This window comes from Camelus dromedarius, chromosome 14, assembly GCF_036321535.1.
Source record: "Camelus dromedarius isolate mCamDro1 chromosome 14, mCamDro1.pat, whole genome shotgun sequence".
Taxonomy (NCBI): Eukaryota; Metazoa; Chordata; class Mammalia; order Artiodactyla; family Camelidae; genus Camelus; species Camelus dromedarius.
In genome coordinates this window covers 48,594,166-48,616,029 of record NC_087449.1, presented here as the reverse complement: position 1 = coordinate 48,616,029, position 21,864 = coordinate 48,594,166, and the positions used below count along the sequence as shown (strand labels likewise).

The 21,864-nt window shown below is 48.1% G+C and overlaps 1 protein-coding gene across 2 annotated transcripts; it reads left to right on the top strand.

Annotated features, from left to right (window-relative positions):
* The first annotated feature begins 766 nt into the window (after positions 1-766).
* Positions 767-19,139, top strand: LCK (LCK proto-oncogene, Src family tyrosine kinase). Of its 2 annotated transcripts, XM_010976075.3 has the most exons (13): positions 767-925; positions 11,310-11,419; positions 11,725-11,806; positions 11,990-12,080; positions 12,328-12,426; positions 12,569-12,672; positions 12,858-13,007; positions 13,277-13,429; positions 13,583-13,762; positions 15,702-15,778; positions 15,869-16,022; positions 16,106-16,237; positions 18,496-19,139. In XM_010976075.3, exons 2-13 carry the CDS (start codon positions 11,315-11,317, stop codon positions 18,696-18,698), a joined length of 1,530 nt encoding a protein of 509 aa, XP_010974377.1. In that variant the 5' UTR covers positions 767-925; positions 11,310-11,314; the 3' UTR covers positions 18,699-19,139. The 2 variants fall into 2 exon arrangements, with proteins under 2 accessions (XP_010974377.1, XP_031320486.1); XM_031464626.2 differs by lacking the exon at positions 13,277-13,429.
* The last annotated feature ends 2,725 nt before the right edge of the window (positions 19,140-21,864 follow it).

Genomic DNA, 21,864 nt, shown 5'->3' with positions numbered 1-21,864 from the left:
CCATCTGTTGCAGGAGGTGGTGCCAGACCCTGTTCCTCTGACAGGGCTGTGGCCTGGCCTCTACCTGGGTTAGAAGGATTGCCCTTCTCTCCAACCATAATTAGTTGGTGCTGTCCTGCTCACTGCCTACATCAGAGGCTCTTACTCTGCCCTCTTAAAGACACAGGGTTGTCCTGCCCGCTCCCTCAAACAGCCTGTCATCGGGCTTTCTGACTGTAAAAGGTGTTCTGTCTGTGAAAGGGATGTTAGCCTACCCTCTGCACGTAATAAAACTATTATCCTGTGTCCTGAGATGACTTGGCTGGTGTTCGGCTGCCGAGACTGGCAACATTGGTAGCCTGGTATCTGTCTGACTGTAACACGGTGTCTGCTCTCCAACAATTTCACAGGGATGTTGTCCTCTCCTCTGACTCTGTGGTGATGTTACTTCTGCCCTCCGACTGTAATGAAAGGGTCACTCATCTCTCAGACTGTGACTATGGTGGTGGTGCTACTTGCCTTTCACAGAAAGCTGAGTGCTTGTCTGTCTCCTGTTCATTGGAGTTTAAAGGCTGCCCCTTGAATTTCTTGTCCAGGTGCACCCTGGAGAGCAGGAGGAAGGTTCCATCAAATACCCTCCCTTCACCTCCGAGTGCCACCCTCAGGGGGAGGAGGGCCTAGATTGGAGATGTATAGGATCCCCAAGGGCTGAGAGGCCAGGGGCTATAGCAGCAGGAAGCTTTGGGTGCTGGAGGCTTGTGGTTGGGCTGCTGGGGCCCGGTTGGCTGCGGAGCCCTCAGGAGGAGGCAGGAAGTCAGGGTGGGACGTGGGTGCGAGGAGACAGGCGGTGGCTACGACGCTGAGGGGAGCTGAAACTGTGTCTGGGCAGCCAGGCTAGGCCAGGAAGACCATGTGAATGGGGCCAGAGGGCTCCTGTGCTGGGCAGGTAAGAAATACTGGGAACAGGGACCAGGGGCTGCGGTAAGGGCCGAGAGTCTGCCTAGGGGGCCTGAGAGCAGAGGGCTGCAGCTGGGCATGGAGCCAGGCTCCCTGGGTATGCAGCAGCCCATCAGGCTGGGGGGACAGAATAACCTGGCTGGAGGTCAGGTGGGAGCAGGCAGAACATCCAGATTACCTTTTTTCCTGGGTACTTGTTCTCTCTCTTGTCTGCCACACTGCCCGCCATCAGTCCCCATCTCACTGGGAGCATTTTTCTTGGTGATCTGGACTGACAGGTACTGAAAAGGCATTCAGAAATCCCTAAACCCAGTCCCTCACCCCGTGATGGATCAGCCTCCTGAGGCCCAGACTGGGCAAAGCACTCCCTCCCCACAGTCCCTGGGAGAGGTGATGGCCTGGGGTATGATCCCTCATGGAGCCGGGTGATGGACAACCTTGAGTCTGGGGTCCCAAGTATCCTTCTGGTTGCTGGGGCAGACCCCGGTGACAAGATCTCCTGAGGGACAGGGAGAGAGGAGAAACCCGGAGCATACGGATAGACACGTGAGAAGTGATTTTAGAATCAGTGACCAGCATTGCTTGAGAGAGGGAGGCATCTTCCGTTGGGAACGGATGGACATGTGAGGGGATATTTATCATCTGGGATGGGGCCTCCAGCATGGAAGTATCTGACAGGACTCTGGGAAGTTATGGGGGAGGTTGAGAGAATGATGGGTGAAGGGAAGAGGAAGGGCTATTTTTATCCCGGACAGGGATGCAGTTGGCCCTGGGCAAGGACCTCCATCTGGAAAATTGCCACTCCTGCCCCTGCCTTGTGTCCACAGGATGTCCTCCCCTCTTCCCTTTGCTCCCTCCTGCTCCAGTCCCCCACCCTCCACTGCTGCTGCATGTGTAGGGCCAACGTGTTCTGCTGATTCCTGCTTCAAACCCCAGGAAGGTAGAGGCCCAGGGAGGCCGAGTCACCTCCCTGTCCACCCCCTCACTTTCTAGCTCTCGGCCTGCAGTTTATGGGGTAAGTCCCCACCTGAGCCAGACTTTCCAGGTTTCCCCTGCCTCACCATCCACCACTGGAGTTTTTCTTGACACATAGTTTCCACCGAGTCAGCATGTCCCAGCCTTTCTTTTCTCCCCAGCTCCAAGGCCTACAGCCTCTTTCGGGGTCTGGGAAAACATGCTGACTCCCCACATGTCAAGAGGGCTCATCCAGACCCTGGACGGGCCTAAGCAGTCTCCTACATCCAACCTGTGCTGATAGATAATTCACTGTCCCTTGCCCTCGGGGCTCAGGGACAGAGGTTCTTCTCAAAAGGAAAAAGTCCCAAGTGATAGGGCAAGAGAACAGGTGAGGGTTCAGAGGACGAGAAAAGGCTTCCTGGAAGAGTCAAGGCAGTTCTGAGAAGGACAAAGGCCTGTTTTGCAGAGTACCTAGGACATGAAACCAAGGTCACTGTCCCTGGGTTCTGTTCCTTGGGTACCATGAGGACAGAGACCCCAACCGCAGAGCAAGACCAAACGCAAGAGAGCCGGGGGGTTTGGTGTAGTGCAAGGGATGTGCGTTTCGGAGTCCGACCGGGCACAATTCCGGTTCTGCCATTTCCTTGAACAAGTGGCTTCACCGCTCTGAACTCCAGTTTACTTATTGGTAAAGAGACAATAGTAAATCCCTCCCTTACAGAGTGCTTGTGGGGAATCAAAGAGAAAATAATGGCTGCAGTGTGCCCTGGATAGTACCTGACACATAGTAGGTGCTTAATGGAGGTTAACACCCCACCTTCTCTTGCAAATTGTGCACCAAGGGGTAGGGGGGCGCTGTCCACACCCAGAATTACTCCTACTCAGCACCTTGGCAGGCCAGTGAGCAGCCCATTCCCTCACACTTGTGGTGTGGCTTTGCAAATGAACTTGTTTCCTGTGTATAGTAGGTGTGAGAATTCTAGGCTGAGCCACAGGATCCACCTTAGACGAGGGTCCCATACACAGCTTCACACACACACACACACACACACACACACACACACACACACATACACACAACGGGCACCCTCCCTCTCTAGCCCAAACAACATTTATATCATCATTGGAAAATGTATGTGTGCATGTACATTCAGAGGCAGAAGCAGGGACTGCACATACATCACACACTGGATCCTACAAATCCATACACACACCCATGCTGATGGCTTCAAGACCAGGCTCAATTCATTGAAAGCAATGCTGAGGGTAGCTGCGTACGTAGGTAGGATGGGGGCAGGTGGGACAAAGATACCATCCAGGGACGTGGCCTCTACCAACCAAATACAGACTTGCTTTTAAAGTCTTGTAAGTGGCATTTCCGATGTGTGTTTTAAAGAATGCTAGGCCCATGAGGCACCTGGAAAGGAAATGGTTCTGGGGACAAATTAACATGGCCTCAGCTGCAGAGTGTCCCATATTTACTTCGTGATCAACGTTAGCTTATTGAAGCTCTGAGAGTCTCCCCAGAGAAAGTCTCCCTGTTTGATTGTTTCTAACCAGTTCAGTGTTTCCCAGACTTCTGTCATCACAGAATCTTTTCCCCTGTACCCCTGTCCCATGCCTGCACCTCTTGAGACAAGGAGAAGAGTGGAAGGGCAAGCTGTATGGTTGATCTTTCTCAGGTGATTTTATTTCTTGGTGGAGTTTCTGCGTTGGTGGTGGTTTTGTTGTTTTTTTTTTTTGTTTTTCAATTACAAAATTAGCATGTGGCTGTTTTTAAAAATTCAAACAGTACTGAGGCATTCAAAGAAATATAAGAGACACAGGAAACTAACACAACATTGTAAATCAACTATATTCAATTTAAAGAAAATTAAACTTTAAAAAGAAAGAAAGAAAGAAAGAAAGAAAAGAAAGAAAATTAAACTTAAAAAAATATAAGAAATGCGGCTTCTTCCAGTCTCACTCTTGAGATATGCTCATTGTGAACAGTTTGGTGTGCATCCTGCCAGATTTTCCTCTGTGTGTGTGGCTGCTGAAAAGCGTACTGGTTAAGAGCCTAGTCTCTTGAGGCAGGTAGAATGGGGTTCGACTTGCCACTCCACAGACTTATTTGTTATGAGGCCTCAGACAAATTGTTTTGCCCCATTTTAGCCTCTGTTTTTGCATCTGTAAAATGGGGCTATTAATAGTACTTACCTCATAGGATTATTATGAGAATTACATGAAGTCATGCAAATAAAGGCTTAGAACAGAGCCTGGCTTAAAAGAATCCCCTATATATACATCTTTAAATGCAAATAGGCTTATACTCTACATTCTGTTCTGTAACTTGCTTGCCGTGTTATGTCTGGGACCTATTTCCACATCAATGCATGGAGATCTACCTCATCTTCAATGCTTTTAGCTAAATGTCGTTAACTTGGTTTAATGGGTAATGGTGGTGATTTTGAGATGCTGTTTCCTGGCAAGTATTGCTGTTTTGCGTTGTCAGTGTTGTCGGGAGTCACAGACATTACAGATCAGCAAGTTGAAGACGGGCCTGAATGCCTCCTGTGAAAATGGACTGGCCCGGAAGAGGGGCACCCACCTCTGTCACAGAGGGCAGGGCCAAGTGCACAGGGACCTCTCTGTCAACTCACCTCTGTGTTCCCAGCTCTAGGTCAGAGCCTGACACATAAGGCAGAGCCATTAAATTTTGGTCGATAGGTTGGCTAAGTAAGAAAACTGTGCCTCCTCCAATTCACCAGTAGAGGCCTAAGCCCAAAGCTTGTGTTGCAGTACATTTTCCCAAACATGGCCCGCGCACCATTGATGCAGGTGAGTGATTTTAGGGGGGTAATGAATGAACATTTACAAATGTGAATGTATGTATTATAGTATGTGTTTATTTTAATATATACTGATTTCTATTTATGGCTGGTGGTAACTGGTTTTCCATTTTTGGTAGTTTCCATTTGAGGTAAATATATTAAAGGTGAAAAAGTGGTCTGTGGAAGTGCCAAAAATCAGAAAGGAAATTGAAAATGCTTCGGGCTGGGGTAATGAAATGCCCATGCTAGCCTCAAATAACTATCTTCTCATTTTTCAGGCCTTACTCTGTACCAAGCACCATTTAAAGTATTTTATTATATAAGATCATCTAGATATCACGTATAATGCTTACAGTAATCCTAGATGCAGGTCCTTTTTTTGAAGATAAAGGAACTGAGGGAGGCTCAGAAAGGTGTAATAACCTGCCCAAAGGCCCTCTGCCAGTGAGTGACTAAGAGGCCTTGGGAATGAACTTGGGTCACTGTGACATGGACATGGTGACCTGAAAACTCCCTGCCCTGCAGACTCTCAGAAACTTTAATAAAGTGGTCTGGATTGCCAAACTAGTCCTGATAAAACCCCCTTGATGCAAAATACATACAAAGGTACATGAGGAAGGGGACCCAATAAAAGGAATTACTAGGGATGTACAAGTTCCTAGTTGGAGGATCCTTTACCAAAAATATCATCTTTAGAATGATTGTTCTACAGTCCTTGTTTATGGCAATAATTATCTATTAGAATCAGGTCTAGGTCCAAGCTGCTCCAAGCTTGTGAGAATAAAGCCATCTTGTTTGCATGCAAGAGAAGGCTTATCTTTCTGTTTTGTTTTTGTTTTTTGTTTTTTAAATATTCTTTTTCATTTTTAAAATTTTTAAAAAATTATTTATTTATTTATTTATTGCAGGGAGGAGGTAATTAGGTTCATCTATTTATTTAGTTTTTTGATGGAGGTACTGGGGATTGAACCCAGGACCTCATGTATGCTAAGCATGGGCTCTACCACTTGAGCTATACCCTCCCCCCTGTTTTGTTTTTGTGAACTCTGTGAACTCACGGGGTTCATTCAAAGGTGGTATTATATCAAAGAGGGAAAACATGAAAAAGGACACATCCTTGTTTTACCCACAAGAAATTATTTACCATGCCTGTCAACCCTGATTATTGAGTACCATGATGAGGGCTGTGTGGGCATCCACAGTCCAGTCTCTTCATTGAACATACGCAGTTTTTTTTTGGTCAGGGAGGTGATTCAGTTTACTTATTTATTTATTTAATGGAGGTACTAGGGGTTGAGCCTAGGACCTGGTGCATGCTAAGTGCGCACTCTACCACTGAGCTATACCCTCCCCCTGAAAATATGCAATTTTGCCAATAACCAAATCTTGGCCAAAGGAAAAAAACCAAGAAAATATTTTAAATTATTCCTGACAGATTTTGCCACAAAGTGGCCCAGAGTACAACAGTGGTCTGCAGTGGAATAGCCTGCCTGCTTTTTTTTTAATTTAGTTTCTTTTTTTTTGCAATTCTTTTGCTTGTTTGTTTGTTTGTTGTTATTGTTTTAGGGGAGGTAATTAGGTTTATTTATTAAGTTATTAGGTTTATTTCTTTTTTTCATTATTTAGAGAATACTTTATTAGTTTCTGTAATCAAACCTATGTAGGTAAGAACTTATATATTCAATACAGTGTGTTACCCCTATACAAACGCAAAAAATTATGTTTAATGCTTCTAGACCAATATGGCTGTTAATTTCTGTACAATGCCAACAAGTAATTACGTTTATTTCTTAGTGGAGGTACTGGGGATTGAACCCAGGACCTCACACTCTACCACTGAGATATACCTTCCCTACCTTGCCTATTTTTAACATAAAGCATTAGCCAGAGAAAACCAGGCAAGAAGCTGGCACACATTTTGGACAGAATGTTTAACAAATGAATAGGTTTACAGTTCAGAGGAGGAAAAGTGTTGGATATTTTTTTTTAAGGGGACAAAACACCTTCTAGGCCCAGCCAGGCAAGATCATGTCTATGGAATCAATAAAAGTGAACAAGTTGGCAAGAATAGAACTCACTGAGATATGATTCCTAAACAACCCTGGGATCAGAAAATCTAGTCCAGAAGCTTCATGCAGCCTGGAAATTTTGATCAATTCTACAGCATGAGCAGGACCACTATGTGTGTTGGGCACTGTGCTAATGGACAAGAAGGGGTAGGAACTGAAATCTAGTCCTCATTCCACTCTCTGTTTGAAACCACAGGGAAGTGGCCCTTTATAACCGGTACAAAGTGCTCTGTGGACCATGGACAGACCTTGAGTTTGACAGAAAACATTACAGACCCTGGTCAGAGGAGATCTGGAACCTACAAAATTCCTTCTATTGACCTTGAATTCCTGAGCTGGGAGAGAATGTCCTGTTTCATTCACCCCAGAATCTGCCCTTGTTGCTGGTCTTAAGAGCCCTGGGGATTCTCTGGATCTGTTCCCCCTTCCTCCCATCCTTTCTTCCTTCCTTCCTTCGTTCCTTCCTTCTGATGAGAAATTTATATTAAGCTTTAATTTTGATTTTCTTTTTGCTGACCTCATTTTTTAACTTGGTTTGATCATTTTGGCTACCCAGCAATCTTTGTCAAACTAAGACTAAGATGGGACCCACATTTTGTATAAATAAATACATGCATATAAGACAACACAATTATATAGGGACAGGCACAAATTATACATACCCTGTTCTGTTATACATCCATCTGCACACACAGACTCTTACACACCCACGGGCGTGAACACATAAGCACAATGCTCACTGATTCATAGACCTCCATATGCACGGACACTTGTATTCACCAGTCCAGTAAATGTATACTCACAACACACATTCTAGGTAGAGGGAGAACTGTTTTAGAGAAAAAGGCCTTTCTTAACCGCACAATGATCAAACCTCCTTCCTGGTCTATTTTTCTCCATGAACTCTCAGGATTCCCTACCCTCTTTAGACTTTCCAGGAAGTGAACAATAGAGGAGAGTACCTTGATAAAGGAGGTAGAAGCCTGGTTTGAGTTTCACCTCTGCCAAGGCCCCTCATGTGCTATGGGGAAAATCACTCAACTTCTCTGATCCAACAGTTTCTCTATTTTTAAAGCGAGGCTGGTGAATTACACTAGTGCTTCTAAACTCTTCCCTCCAGAGACTCCTTCCCCTTTCCCTTGTTGAACTTCCTCCCCTCCCACCATGGGTCTCATGATTTTGAAGTTTTTGCTTATTAAACTACCTCACATAGGTACTAATTTTCTTGTTTTCTAGTTCACATTTTAATCAGAGACTTAACTAAGTATGCATTGAAGAAACAGTAATCCAAGTTGTCAAACTAAGGAACAAATCATAGTACCATTTCCCTTCAGATTTTTAAAATATTGAAATAAACTGCAGGCCTTCAACATTATCCTGGGGCCTCATAGGAGCATGTAGCTCCCAGTGGCTGGAAGCCACTCACCAAAATAACCTCTGGGGTCCTGGGGTCTTCTGATTGCTGCCCGGCCCTATACTCTAAAGCTCACACTTTTGGGAGGGGGCAGGGCCTTCTATCTGCAGCTGGAAGACTCTAGGAGCACAAAACAAGTCACAGAGGAAACACTAGGGGTCACATACCCAGCAGAGTTACCAAGTTCTTTTCAGATTAATTTAACACAGCTTGACTTTTTCTCACTACTGGTCCCTGTCTCCCCCCACACCCCTGCCCGGGTGTGGGGAGGTAATTAGATTTATTTATTTATTCTTGGATGAGGTACTGGGGATTGAACCCAAGACCTCATGCATGCAAGCATGTGCTCTACCACTTCGAGCTATACCTTCCCCCTTGAATTATTTTTTTTTTAGAGTCCACATATAAGTGATAGCATATACTAATTTATCTTTCTCTGTCCAGCTTATTTCACTTAGTATGATAATTTCTAGGTCCATCCATGTTGCTGCAAATGGCAATATTTCATTCTTTTTTATCTGGCCCCAGTCTTTAAGGACATCAGATTCCTTCTGGGAGGCCCAGATTCATGCAGGATATAGGTCCTGCCTGTATGCTCTCCCAGACCCTGACCCAAGGCCTTGTGGCTCCTTTTTCCTTCCCATGTGACCCTACTGTGGACTAGGAACCAGCTTCCAACCCTATGATCTTCAGCCTAGATTCCTACTGCCCCTTCTACCGGCCTCTCCTTACTGCTGCACCCCTGTCCATCCTCTTTTCTCACCTCGAAACTTTTCTCATCTTTCTCTTAGTCTTTTCCAAAGCCTCCAAGAATGTCAAGCCTAGAAGGGACCTTACTGATCTAAGCTGACATCTCATCCCATGTTGGTGTTCTCTGTGTAATATAACCAACCTGTGGTTTTCCAAGGCCTATTTGAGTATCACAAACAACAGAATGCTCATGGCCTTATCAGACAGCTTAGCTCATCTTAGGCTAGTTCCAGGTTGTTATCAGTTTTTTTCTGGAGGCTTCTGCTGCTAATCAGTTCCTGGCCATAGTAAAATTAGCAATCAAAAAAATCAATAGCCATATGCAGCCACAGATGGGTGGGACTCTGGCTGAACAGGATTTCTCAAATGTGTCCCCGCGATGCTCCAGGATTTCTAACAGTAGAAGGAGAGTAAATGGATACCCTTTTCCTTGAAAGGCTCTTGATTTGGCTTAAAATTCCTTGTACATTTTGTATTTTTCTCTATTTGTAATAGATCTATGTTTGTTTAACTCTGTGACTAAGTTTTGGGAAGGTGCATGCTTTGGGAAGGTGCACACCCGTGACTTCCAGTACCCATGAAAGGTTGTAAGTATCTCAGTTTAAGAAACATGAGTTTAAAGCAAAGAGGATTATGGACCAGTCCCATTCTCCCACCTTCCAAAGGAAGGGTTGGTAGGGCAGACTGGGCAGTGATGGAAGACTTTCTAAGCTCAAAACTAAGCTAAAATTTATCTAAGCTTCTGAGAAAAGGGTGATGGTCCCCAACTGACAGAGAAGGTAAAGTGAGGCTTGGGTAGAATGATTTCAGCAAAGTGACACAATAAATATCAGAACCAGAATTTGAACATAGATCTCTCTGATTCTGGGGCCTGTGCTTGAATCTTCTTCTTCTTCTTTTTTAATTGAAATATAATTGACATATTTCTTTAAAAGTTGCTAACCAAAAAACCACCACTGCTCCCCACTTCCACTTGGTCCCAGCATGGATTAACAACTCTAGCTTTGTTCGGCCCCAAATTGTGTGAATTTAAGCAGGCCTTTTCTGCCCTGGCCTCGGTTTGCTCATCTAAAATCAGAGGTTAGACTTGGTGGTTTCTAAGACATTTTGCAGGTGGAGAATCTGTGCTTTAACCCTCTGCATACTAGTCAACAATTATTAACAAGAATAGTTCTGGGTGCTGGGACATTTAGGAAAATAAAACACAGCTTCTGCTCTTGATGAATCCCCCATCTCATTAAGGGGGTAGGAGATGCAGTGGGACTGACACATCAGTTAGTCTAATCATGGCACTCAGTGTCTAAGTTGATGATCGTGGGCTGAGTGGAACATTGTAAGAGCAAAGAGCACTGGGAAGCCTTCATCGGACAGGTGATATTTGAGCTGAGCCTTGAGTTCAACAGGTGGACAAAAGTATTCCAGGGCAGGGGAACCACATGCAAAGGAATGCTGTAAGGAAAGTGTGAAGTTTTGAGAAGTAGCTCAGAACACAGGCTGTGTGAATGTGTGGGTAGGGATGCTTGTTTGTCTGTCTGTGTGTGTGTAACAGAATAGACAGAGGAGGTGGATTTGATATTGATATGAAAGGATCTTGAATGCATGGTAAATTAAACTATCTGAGGACTAGTGCTTTCCAAGCAGTTCTGAGGAGCAGCCCCGGGAAGGAGGTGCTGCAGGGACTCCTAGGAGCTTCAGGCAGAACAGCTCCACTTTTACCTGCTTCATCTATGGGGTTCTGCTTGATTTCATCTGACAAAAAGTTTCCACTGCTCAAGCAAGCAAACAAATAAAAAAGATATGACCAATAGGGCTGCTGAAGGGTTTTCTGCTGGGAAGCAGCAGAAAGAAGCTTCTGAAGGAGACTCTGTGTGTGGGAGACTGGGGGAGCAGAGGCCCGATGGCTGACATTCAGGAGCAGGAGTCTTATTTACCTTCCTTGGCTGGAGAGGGGAATTATAGTTAGGAGGTGAGGCGCACACACCCTTCTGGTAGGGGAGGATCAAAACTTAGGTCTCCCCTAGGGCTTGGCGAAGTGTATGTGATCGCTAGTAGGTAGTCCCCCAACTTGGGGGATGGGCAGAGAGAGAGGGAGGGGGGAGAGGCAGGAAGTGGGCTTCTAGACTAACAAAGGTGCCTGTGGCGGTTTGCCCAGCCCAGGTGGGAGGGCGGGGCCTACGGCTCAAAGAGGGGCCATGTGTGACTTTACTGGGAGCTAGGACCACATTTCAGATTTCTGTGGCTGGTGATTGTGGGCTGGGGGCCTGGCCACCTCAGGCACTTGCGGAAATTCCCAGGGCTAGGCCCTAGCATGTCTGATGTTGGGGAAGTAGCTCTTGGGGAGTCCTTTCAGCCCCCTCTCCACTCTCCCAGGGACCATGGGCTGTAGCTGCAGCTCAAACCCTGAAGATGATTGGATGGAAAACATCGATGTATGTGAGAACTGCCATTACCCAATAGTCCCACTGGATGTCAAGGCCACGGTAAGAGGCAAGACAGGGGGCTTGGTGAGGGAGTTGGGTGGTGTGTACAACCCAGAAGAAAGAAATGGACCAACACTACAGGTCCTTGAAATAACAACGAGGCCCCCTCCTCTGCAATACAGAATGGAAAGAAGCCCAGAGAGGGGAAGGGAGTCTCCTAATGTCACACAGCAAGCGGCTAGCAAATTCAGTGATAAGATGCGGCCAAGCTCAAGTGAAGGAGAGCAGGGTAGTGGGGAGGGGAGATAGGGTCTGACACAGACTCCTGCTCTCTGTCTCTGCTCATCCCCCTCTCTCCCCTACAGCTGCCCATCCGGAATGGCTCTGAAGTGCGGGATCCACTGGTCACTTATGAAGGCTCCAACCCTCCAGCCTCTCCACTGCAAGGTGACTTCAACCACCAAGGCCCCAAAGATAAGGACCCTTGGCTGTGGGCCTTCATCTCCTCCCCACCTACCCTCCACCTGTCCTTCCATCCCCTTAGTCTTTTCCTCTGCCCTGTTTAACTCATGAACTCATACTCCCAGCCTATTTCAGAGTAGTTCTCCCTGACGCTCCCTGTTTTTACAGACAACCTGGTTATCGCCCTGCACAGCTATGAGCCTTCTCACGATGGAGACCTGGGCTTCGAGAAGGGTGAACAGCTACGTATCCTGGAGCAGTGAGTGCCCCGGTCGCGCCACCCATCCTTGCCCAGCGGTAGAGTGTGAGGGAGCAGGGATTCCGGGTACCGCAGCCCTCCTGCGGCCCTTGATCTGGCTTGCAGTGGATGCTCTTGAGACAAAATGGGAGGCTCCGGAGTGCTAAGCTGCAGGGTGGGGTGGCATGGCCTAACTGGGGGTCCCGAGGGAGGGTTTCCTGCTTAGTCCAAGACAGAGCAGACCACGCTAACTGCCGCTGTCGCGCAGGAACGGCGAGTGGTGGAAGGCGCAGTCCCTGACCACAGGCCAGGAAGGTTTCATCCCCTTCAACTTCGTGGCCAAAGCAAACAGCCTGGAGCCCGAACCGTGAGTAGGGACTCGTCGAAGAGATGGGTGGGAGTAGATCCAGGGACCCTGGAGCAAAGGAGAGGTGGTGGTGAAGGCTTGAGGGTGATGGAGGAAGAACGGACCAACAAATGAAAGAAGCCTTCGCTTCTGCCTTGCGCAGATGGTTCTTCAAAAACCTGAGCCGCAAGGACGCGGAGAGGCAGCTCCTGGCGCCCGGGAACACGCACGGTTCCTTCCTGATCCGGGAGAGCGAGAGCACCGCGGGTGAGCCGCTAGGCGGGGCCTCGAGGGCGGGGCCATGGGCGGGGCCGCGGGCTGGGGCTGCTGCTCCCAGAGGTCCTGGTGCTGAGAGCCCGATGCGGGTTGGGGTGGCGCGTGAGGGGAGGTGCGACTCGCTGGAGGCCACCCCTCCCCCTCTGTTGTGTTCCTTCATCCTTTCTTCCATTCAGGGTCGTTTTCATTGTCTGTCCGGGACTTCGACCAGAACCAGGGAGAAGTGGTGAAACATTACAAGATCCGTAACCTGGACAAAGGCGGCTTCTACATCTCCCCTCGCATCACTTTTCCTGGCTTGCATGAACTGGTCCGCCATTACACAAGTGAGCCCAGCAGGACTCCCTCAGACGTGCGCCTGAGGCTCCTTCACCTGTGCCCTATCAGCCTGCCTCCCCTAAGTCCCTCTCAGGAGTAACCTCCACCCGTCTCCTTCATTCCCCCTGTAAAGGGTGAGGTGCGGTACCCTAGAGCCCTAGAGATCAGGTGACAGCCCCCCACATCCTCTGCCAGTACACTTCCTCAGGTGGGGACCGGGTGGGGACCCCGAGTCCCGCGATATTGGGAGCCCTACCCTTCTCCCTTGTCCTCACAGATTCTTCGGACGGGTTGTGCACGCGGTTGAGCCGCCCCTGCCAGACCCAGAAGCCCCAGAAGCCCTGGTGGGAGGACGAGTGGGAGGTTCCCAGGGAGACGCTGAAGCTGGTGGAGCGGCTGGGGGCTGGCCAGTTCGGGGAGGTGTGGATGGGTGAGTGGGGCCTTCCAGGACTGCGGAGAAGGGGGGAGGGGAGGAGCCTACTGAGGTCGTGAGAGTCCTACGACAGTGTCCTGTTTCAGGGCAGCTGCCTGGCTCTGGGTGCATGGGCTCCGACTGACTTCCTCCAACACCTTCTTGCCTCAGGGTACTACAACGGGCACACGAAGGTGGCAGTGAAGAGCCTGAAGCAGGGCAGCATGTCCCCCGATGCCTTCCTGGCCGAGGCCAATCTCATGAAGCAGCTGCAGCACCAGCGACTGGTTCGGCTCTACGCTGTGGTCACCCAGGAGCCCATCTACATCATCACGGAATACATGGAGAATGGTGGGCGGCGCCGCCATGGGTGGCCCCAGGGAGGGGCGCTGTGGTCTCCTCTGCTCCTATTAGCGGGTGAAGATATGCAGGGCTCAGCCCTGAGGTTTTCTAGAGGAATTTTCCTGAGCCCCTAAAGATTAACCTCCAGGGGCGACAAGAGGGTATTTGAAGAGGGTGTGTCATTAAAGCCCCCTCTGGGAGCCCAGCCTGAGGTGGCAGGCTGTAGAAGAGCATTCACCCACACCCCCCAGTCTTCCTTGACCTGCAGCCCTGTTTGCCTTCTTCAAAGCCCTACCTTGATTTAAGGATGCTTGATCTCAGGAGATGAGTATGTCCCTAACCCCATTTCTCTCCCTTCTGCTTCTGAGCCTTAGGAGGGCAGATCTGTTCCAAAGTCCTCCTTTTCAGTTCTGGGTGGGCCTCCCCCTCCCTTGGTCCAATGTTGGACAGAGTGAGAGCCCCAGGAAGGTAAATAGGAATTTCTAGGTCCAGCTTTGCCCCTGATTTGCTGTGTGACACAGGCCAAGTCCTTGTCCCACCTCTTATGTGCAGTTTCCCCAAGTATAACAGCAGAAATCTAAATGGGCTTATCCAGAAATAAGAGTAGTCATTAAGGACTCCAGAGTCTGATTGCCTGGGTTGGAACCCTGGCTTCAGGATTGTGTGGCCTTGGGCTGATCACTTCACTTCTCTCTGCCATGGTTTCCTCATCTGTAAAATGGTGATAATAATGCAATAGTAACTTTCTTGTAGGGTCTTTGTGGGGATGAAAGTTAATGCATATAAAGCAGAGCAGTGGCTGCCATATAGTAACTGCCCAGTAAGTTTTTTGTTATCTGGTTCTGATTCTTTGGGAGTATAAGATCTGTCTACCTTTTAGGAAGGGAAAAAAGCTGTTAATTGGCTAATGGATTCTGGAAATGAAATATGGGTTTTATCCTGCGGGCTGCTTTCATTTGGTAGTTGCTTGAAGTTCTGTGTTGAGAAGGATTCTGAGGTTCACTGAAAGTGAGTGCTGGGATTGATTAGCAACATCTGCCATGGACACAATGGAGGAATGGCGGCATATGTCCACATTTGCTGCCTCTGGGTGAGGTCTTTGTCTTTAGTGACTAATTCAGCACTCATAGAGGGGACACTCAGGTTGTTGTCATCTTCACACAGGGTTTTAATCTCTTGAGAAGAGCCGGTGATCACTAGCTCTGTTCCAGCCACTCCCATCCTTGGTCTTCTCCTAGTCACCCTCTGCTACCAGAGACGTAGTCTCTTAGGCCCCCAGGCCTCTTTCCATACTCTGTTTGGTATATTCAGCACACATTTATTGCTGCTTACTGTGGGCTAGAAACACTGATGGATAAAACAAGGCTCCTGCTATCAGGGAAACCTTATTTTAGTTATGTACACTAGGAAAACCAGAGTCTGGGCAAGTTCCAGCATGCTGTGGGGAAGGCAGATGATGATGCAATTTATTATGCCTGGTAGGATCTAGAGAGGCTTTCTAGAGGACAAGTCTAGCTGGGCCATGTACGAAAAGTAGAATTTTTAGGCGAGATGGGATGAAGAGACTTTGGAGTGAGAACCCAGTGGTTTATGTGAAAAATCTCAACATTGTCTAGGGTGAGTAGAGTGAAAGGGGCAGGAGTTGAGGAAAGAGAAGAAGCTACAAATATGGGACTTGCAGGGCTTTGTATGCCTGGCTGAGGAGTTTACACTCTATCCCATTGGTGACAAGAAGCTTGCAGACCCATCTAAGAGTGCAGCATCCTAGTCCCTGGGATGTTCACACATCCTGGGTATCCTCACTCTGAACACACATTCCTTCATTTGTAGCTCTTACTCTTTCTTTCTACATGTGAGACACTGCTTCTAGACCCCCAGTCAGAGGAAAAGGGTCTGGGAGCTTTCTCCTGGGGCATCTTGGGTCAGCAACTCTTGCTTCTGCCCACAGGAAGCCTGGTGGATTTTCTCAAGACCCCCACAGGCATCAAGCTGACCATCAACAAACTCTTGGACATGGCAGCCCAAGTAAGGAGACCTGGGAGAGGCTGGTGGTGGGCGCAGGGCAGTGGGATAAGGATGTTGGCCCAGGATTGCTGACCTGTACCCGGCCTGCAGATTGCAGAGGGCATGGCATTCATTGAAGAGCGAAATTACATCCACCGTGACTTGAGGGCAGCCAACATCCTGGTGTCAGATACCTTGAGCTGCAAGATCGCAGATTTTGGCCTAGCACGTCTGATTGAGGACAATGAGTACACAGCCCGAGAGGGTAGGTGTGGGATATGAGGAAAGTCTGGGGTCTACAGGGTCTGGCCAAGCAGACCCCAGTGACCTCACTCTGCCTCCCTCCAGGGGCCAAGTTTCCCATTAAGTGGACAGCACCAGAGGCCATTAACTACGGGACATTCACCATCAAGTCGGATGTGTGGTCTTTCGGGATCCTGCTGACAGAGATTGTCACTCATGGCCGCATCCCTTACCCAGGTCAGGGTCAAGGGCAGTAACTGAAGGGGTTGATGGGGAAGGGCAGCAAATCCATCTTTCCACTCACTTTTTCCCAGCCTGGGAATCTGAAACTTTCTAGCTGCTTCTCCTCCATCCCTCAGGGGTGTCACTCCTATATCCCCCAGGGCTGGCTTCCATCTCCCTCTTCAGATCTCTCTTCCTTCAATAATCCCAGCTCTCTTCTTTAGTTCTGACACAGGCAGCCTAGTATGTAGAAGAGGATCTGGCCTGGGAGGCAAGAGACCTGCTTTTTGTTACCAGATCTGCCACTGATGCTTTCTGTTTGGCTTTGATCAGATCATTCCTTGTTTTCCCAGCTATAAAATGTGGGGTTAGAACAGTACCTGATCCATACTAAGCACTCAAGAGTGTTAGGTTATATTATTAATCACTTTGGGCAAGTGACTTTGGGCAGATGACATCACCTCTCTGAGCCTCAGTTTCATGATATGAAAAACAAGACTATTTGGAAGAGAGCTTGACTCAGATACTCACTAAACACTGACTTCCCTCCCCTCTGAAGCTTTCTGTGCAAAGAGCGAGAGAGACATGTAAACAACTAATTCTCACCCTCTCCCACCCCTCCCTCTAACTCCTGGACAAAGTCCTTTACCTCTGAATTCAGGCAAGACAGGATTGGAATTTTTTTGGAAGGACCTTACTTGGAAATTCTGGGGAAAGGAAATGGAACACAAAGACAGGGTAGGGAGGTTATGGAGCACAGTGGTGGGACTGGCAGAAGCTTCCCATGTCGCCAGCGCAGTGTGCACAGAACTTTGCTCCTAGAAAGGTAAAGTCACCTGAATCAGGTGAGAGTCTGCAGGACCTTGCTGCCCTGGACTTGCCCCATCACAGAGTCCAGGGGCAGCGCTGGGGCTAGACCCACATTCCAGTCATCCTGCAAAGGGCTGTCACTGCTCCCTTAGATAATTTTTGTATTGAAGGAAAAAGGCAGAGAAAGTATGATGATAAATGGCAACTGACACATGGCTTCAGGGTCAGGGAGGCTACGGGGAGTAATGGGGACCTGGCTGAACTTGCATCTGCTCCAGCAGATGGTTGCTATTAAGACACGGGGGCCCAAAATACAGATCTTTGTCTTTTCAAGAGAAGCCAAAACACGGAGTTTTAGGACAGTTTGCCCATTTCCAAATATTGATGATGATTCAGATTATTTAAAAACACTATAGGGGCCAAACCAAAGTATGTCTGTGGGCTATATTTAGGCTGGGTGTAGCCAGTGGGTTTGTACCCTTGACTGTAGCCATGAGTGTTGTCCCCTAGCCTATCATCTTTCGGTGTCCTGGTTTTGACGTGAGGGATGCATAGTTAGAGGCCCCCCCAGGCGCAAAGCCTGGGGAGGAAAGATCTCTCCAGTCTGGTGCTTTATAGGAGCAAAACTCCTGTTTTGCTGGGACCCTCTAAGGGTCAGGCTCTGGGACTGCCTGTCACAGTCTCCTGAGAGGAGACTGAAAGAGAAACCAGAGGCCACATGGGTAATTCAGAAACAGGGAGCTTTATTTCTGCTGTGATCCTGCAGTTCTACAGAGCAGCTCCTCTTGGGGTTCACATGCAAGGAGCCTACCAAGGGGCCAGCACAAAGGGAGGGAACTGGCCCAAAGATGGCTTCATCTGGGTCATGGAGGGGCCTAGTGGACCTTCTCTGCCCCATGTAGAATCTGCCTTGGTAGAGCCCAGTGTCCATTTGGCTTCCTGATGCAGCATCTCATATGCCTTTTCCCAAAGCTGGAGAGGCCTCCCCACTGTCCTGGCCATGGGGCCCCCATCCCACCCTGGGCCCTGACCACTCCATCCTTCCCCACCAAACCATGATAATCACAAGTACTCTTTATGCAGCATCTCCTCTGCAGGTACTATACTCAGTGCTATGTATGCACTGTCTCATTCAATCTTCATAACAACTCTATGAGGTAGGAGGTACTATTGTCCCATTTTCCAGATGAGGAACCTGAGGCTCAGAGAGGTATGGTGGCTCACTCAAGGTCTCACAGCCACACGTGTGTGTTATTGAGTGTTTAAGTCACAGCAGACACTGCAGGTGGGCACAACTGACCTTTAGCAGGTACTGCTGGTATGCCCTTACCGTTGATGAAGACCAAGATCCCTTTGGATTGGTGCTCACATCATACCAGTTGTTAAATATTTTGAACATCACCCCCTGCCTGTGGGCTTCCAAAGCCTGGAGCCTTGATGTCAGTTCTCCCATCAACCTCTAGGGATGACCAATCCTGAGGTGATTCAGAACCTGGAGCGAGGCTACCGCATGGTACAACCTGACAACTGTCCAGAGGAGTTGTACCACCTCATGATGCTGTGCTGGAAGGAGCGCCCGGAGGATCGGCCCACCTTTGACTACCTGCGCAGCGTGCTGGAGGACTTCTTCACGGCCACGGAGGGCCAGTACCAGCCCCAGCCCTGAGAGGCCTGGCTGGCTGGGGCTTGGAGCCCTCCCCCCATCTTGCCAACCGGGCTGGGGGAGATGCAGTTTTTGTGTCACACCCATGTGCCCTATGCACATATGGACTCTGTGTGTGAATGCCACCTATGTGCAACACATACACTTCTTGTGCCCTATTCATGGGTTCTGTGTGGGCTCTGCACATGTGCTTGTACATGTGTGGCCTGTGTATGTATGTCTTGGACATTTGTTCAAGCTGTCCCTTTCTGGGTCCCCCTATTTCCAAGACCACCAAAGAGAGGAGAGAGGCCCGTGATTGACACCAGCTTCTCCTGCCCCCTTTTCCTTTCTCCTGATCCTCAAGGAGCTCCTTGAGGGCTGGGACCTTGTCTAATACCTCTGTGTGCTCCTCTTTGGTGCCTGGCACACATCAGGAGCTCAATAAATGTCTGTGTTGGTGAAGATTGTATCTTTCTTCTCCCCACTCCCATCTCCTCTTCCTTGGGAGTGGGGAGTGGGCATTCAGAAGATGGAAACTATGATGCCCTGAATTGAGGTTAAAGGTGGGATGAAGGAACATCTGAACTTTTTCCAGTCCTGCTGATGTTGGGGGCCAAGAGGAGGTCCCTATACTTTGCTGTATGGGTTCTTTGAACCTCTTCAAAATCCTGCCCTAAAGGATTATGGGTAATCCCTACCCAGACCCTTTTAGAGAGTAGATGTGTCCTGTGACTATCACCCCTCCTCCATTATCTAAGGGCAACAGCATTTTTTACAGCTACTGATTCAAGGGCTCAGATATGTTCTGATTCACCTTCAAGATATTTTTAAACATTGAAATAATTCACTCAGTTAACAAATATTTATTGAACATCTAATGTGTGCCAGACACAATTCTGGGCTCCTAGGATATGCAGTAGATAAGCAAGATCTCTAATGGAATTTACATGCTTTAAGGGAAGATAGACAATAAACATCATGAAGAAGTAAATGATACAGGATGCTACAAAGTGAGAGTGCTCAGGGGAAAACAGCAGGGTAAGGGGAGTTAGGAATGGCCTGTTTAGGGGAGGTTTGTTTAAAGAGGGTGGTCTGGGAAGGCTTCACTGAGGTGACTTGAAGACTCGATAGGACTCAGAGGTGAGGGGTGAGCCATATGGTATTGGGGGCTGGGAGGAGCAGTCAGGCAGAGGGAACAGCCTGAGGCAGAAGCTTGCTGGCAGGCTCAGAAAGGTACTGTTGTCCTAAGGGAGGGGAATATGGGGCTTGGGGCCTTGTGGCCTTTGCAGGTGCCATTTTGAGGAGACATTGCAGGGATTTGTGCTGAGCCATGACATGATCTGACTTATATTTTAAAAGGATGGCACTTACTGCTGTCTTGAAAATATACTGAGTTAGCAATTTATAAAACTGGGGAGGTTTTTGTATAAAATTCCAGATTTCTGTCTTCTCTTGAAAATAATAGGAAGATTTGGCTCCTTTGGACTTACCTATCCTCATGGAGCTGAGCAGTGGCCATTCCCTTCAGGAGGCATGAACTCTCCCTTTGCCAGAGTCCTCTTCACACCCCGTTGCTTCCAGACAATGAACTTGAGAGTCAGTGGCTATTTTTCATCATGGTCGAGCTGTTGTTCTTATAATAAAGAGGAAAATGAAATAGTTTTTTGCACCCATATTTCCATTAAAAAGTGAGAAAATTAAAGATACCTGAAGATGGCAGTGTATTTGAAGAAAGATGGGGGAAGGACATATTTCTTTATGAAAGTGAAAAAGAATCTGATTTAAAAAAATAAGCAAATTGTCCCAAAGCAAACTAACATAAATAATGTGAATATAAATCCACTCAAACCACCTGTGCCTGACCTCTGTACACACTGAGTTTGTGCATTTTATAAAATGCTGCCACACCCATGACCTCATCTGATCCCCACCCTCCTCTGGATACTGCTGCAGACAGAGTTGGTGAACTCCATTTTACAAAGAGGGAAATGGAGGCCCAGAAAGTTTCTTAGTTAGGAAGCAGCAGCACAGAACTGGGAATAGGGTTTATTCCATGGTGCTTTGCTGTTTCTGTAATAGAACTGCCCAGTCTTAGATCTCCTGTTACCTTTATAATTAATGGTCCAAATGCAGTTCCCAAATGAGGAACTCAAGTGACCAAGGAATCTTCAAACTGGAAAGAGGCATAACAACATATCTTATTGACTATAAGACCAGGGCACATAGTAAGTGCTCACTAAATATTAATATTATTGTAGCTGTGGGTTTTTTTTTCTTTCATTTTTTGTTGTAGTTGTTTTAATAGCCCATCACAGTGCATTTTAAGTCTTTAGCTTTCAATAATGATTAGTTGATGACTGATTGATCCAGTATAGTGTTTTTCTCAAGGGTAGGGTGGGGAGGTAATTTTACACTCCCTCCTACCCCTCAGCCATTGCCCTGGAAACATTTTGCGGTGCCTGAGGACATACCAGGGGGTGTGCGGGGTGTTGGGGGTGGGGAAGGTTGTGCTACTGGCATCTAATGAGTAGAGGTCAAGGACGCTGCTAAAGTGCCTACAGTGCACAGGGGAAGGACAATCCCCTTAGTACTCCTAGGTGACTGCATCAAGTAGGCTTTGGAGTAAGAAGGGCTGGGTTCCACCACTTTGTTATGTGCCTCTGGTGCACAAGTAGGCATTCAAAATCTATGACTGAAAATTGTGCGTAATGAAATTTGTAACTGAATGTGTGACTCTGAGGAAGCCACAAAGTTCTGAGCTTCATTATCTTTATCTGTAAAACTGCGGGGGAAAGCCCCCTTCCAAAGCCATTATGAGGAATAATGGGGATCACTGAGAAAACGTCGATAACACCGGTAAAGCTATTATATAGCCCTTGGCCTACAGTAGTTTCCTGTCCTTTGTCGGCTTATTTCTCCTCGTTCAAACCCGCGTTCTACTCCAGGTCCAGCCGTTTCCTTAACTAAGCCACCTTGCGCAAGTCACTTTCTCCCCGTAGGCCTCAGCTGGTTCTCTGTCAAATGACAAAGTTGGCCTCTGATCTTCAAGCACGCTCCCAACGCCGGATGGGACGGCAAAGTTTGCAGCCCGGCTTTCTTCCCCCGGGACGAATGGTACGGTCCCGGGGCAGCCCCACCCGCCTGTCGCGGACCGTGGTACAGGCCCAGGGGGCCCTGGGCGGCCTCG

Coding starts and splice junctions, on each gene's coding strand:
- LCK (XM_010976075.3), top strand. CDS start 11,315: ATGGGCTGTAGCTGCAGCTCAAACCCTGAAGATGATTGGATGGAAAAC. Junction 16,023..16,105: donor TGAGTACACAGCCCGAGAGG/GTAGGTGTGGGA, acceptor GCCTCCCTCCAG/GGGCCAAGTTTCCCATTAAG. Junction 16,238..18,495: donor TGGCCGCATCCCTTACCCAG/GTCAGGGTCAAG, acceptor ATCAACCTCTAG/GGATGACCAATCCTGAGGTG.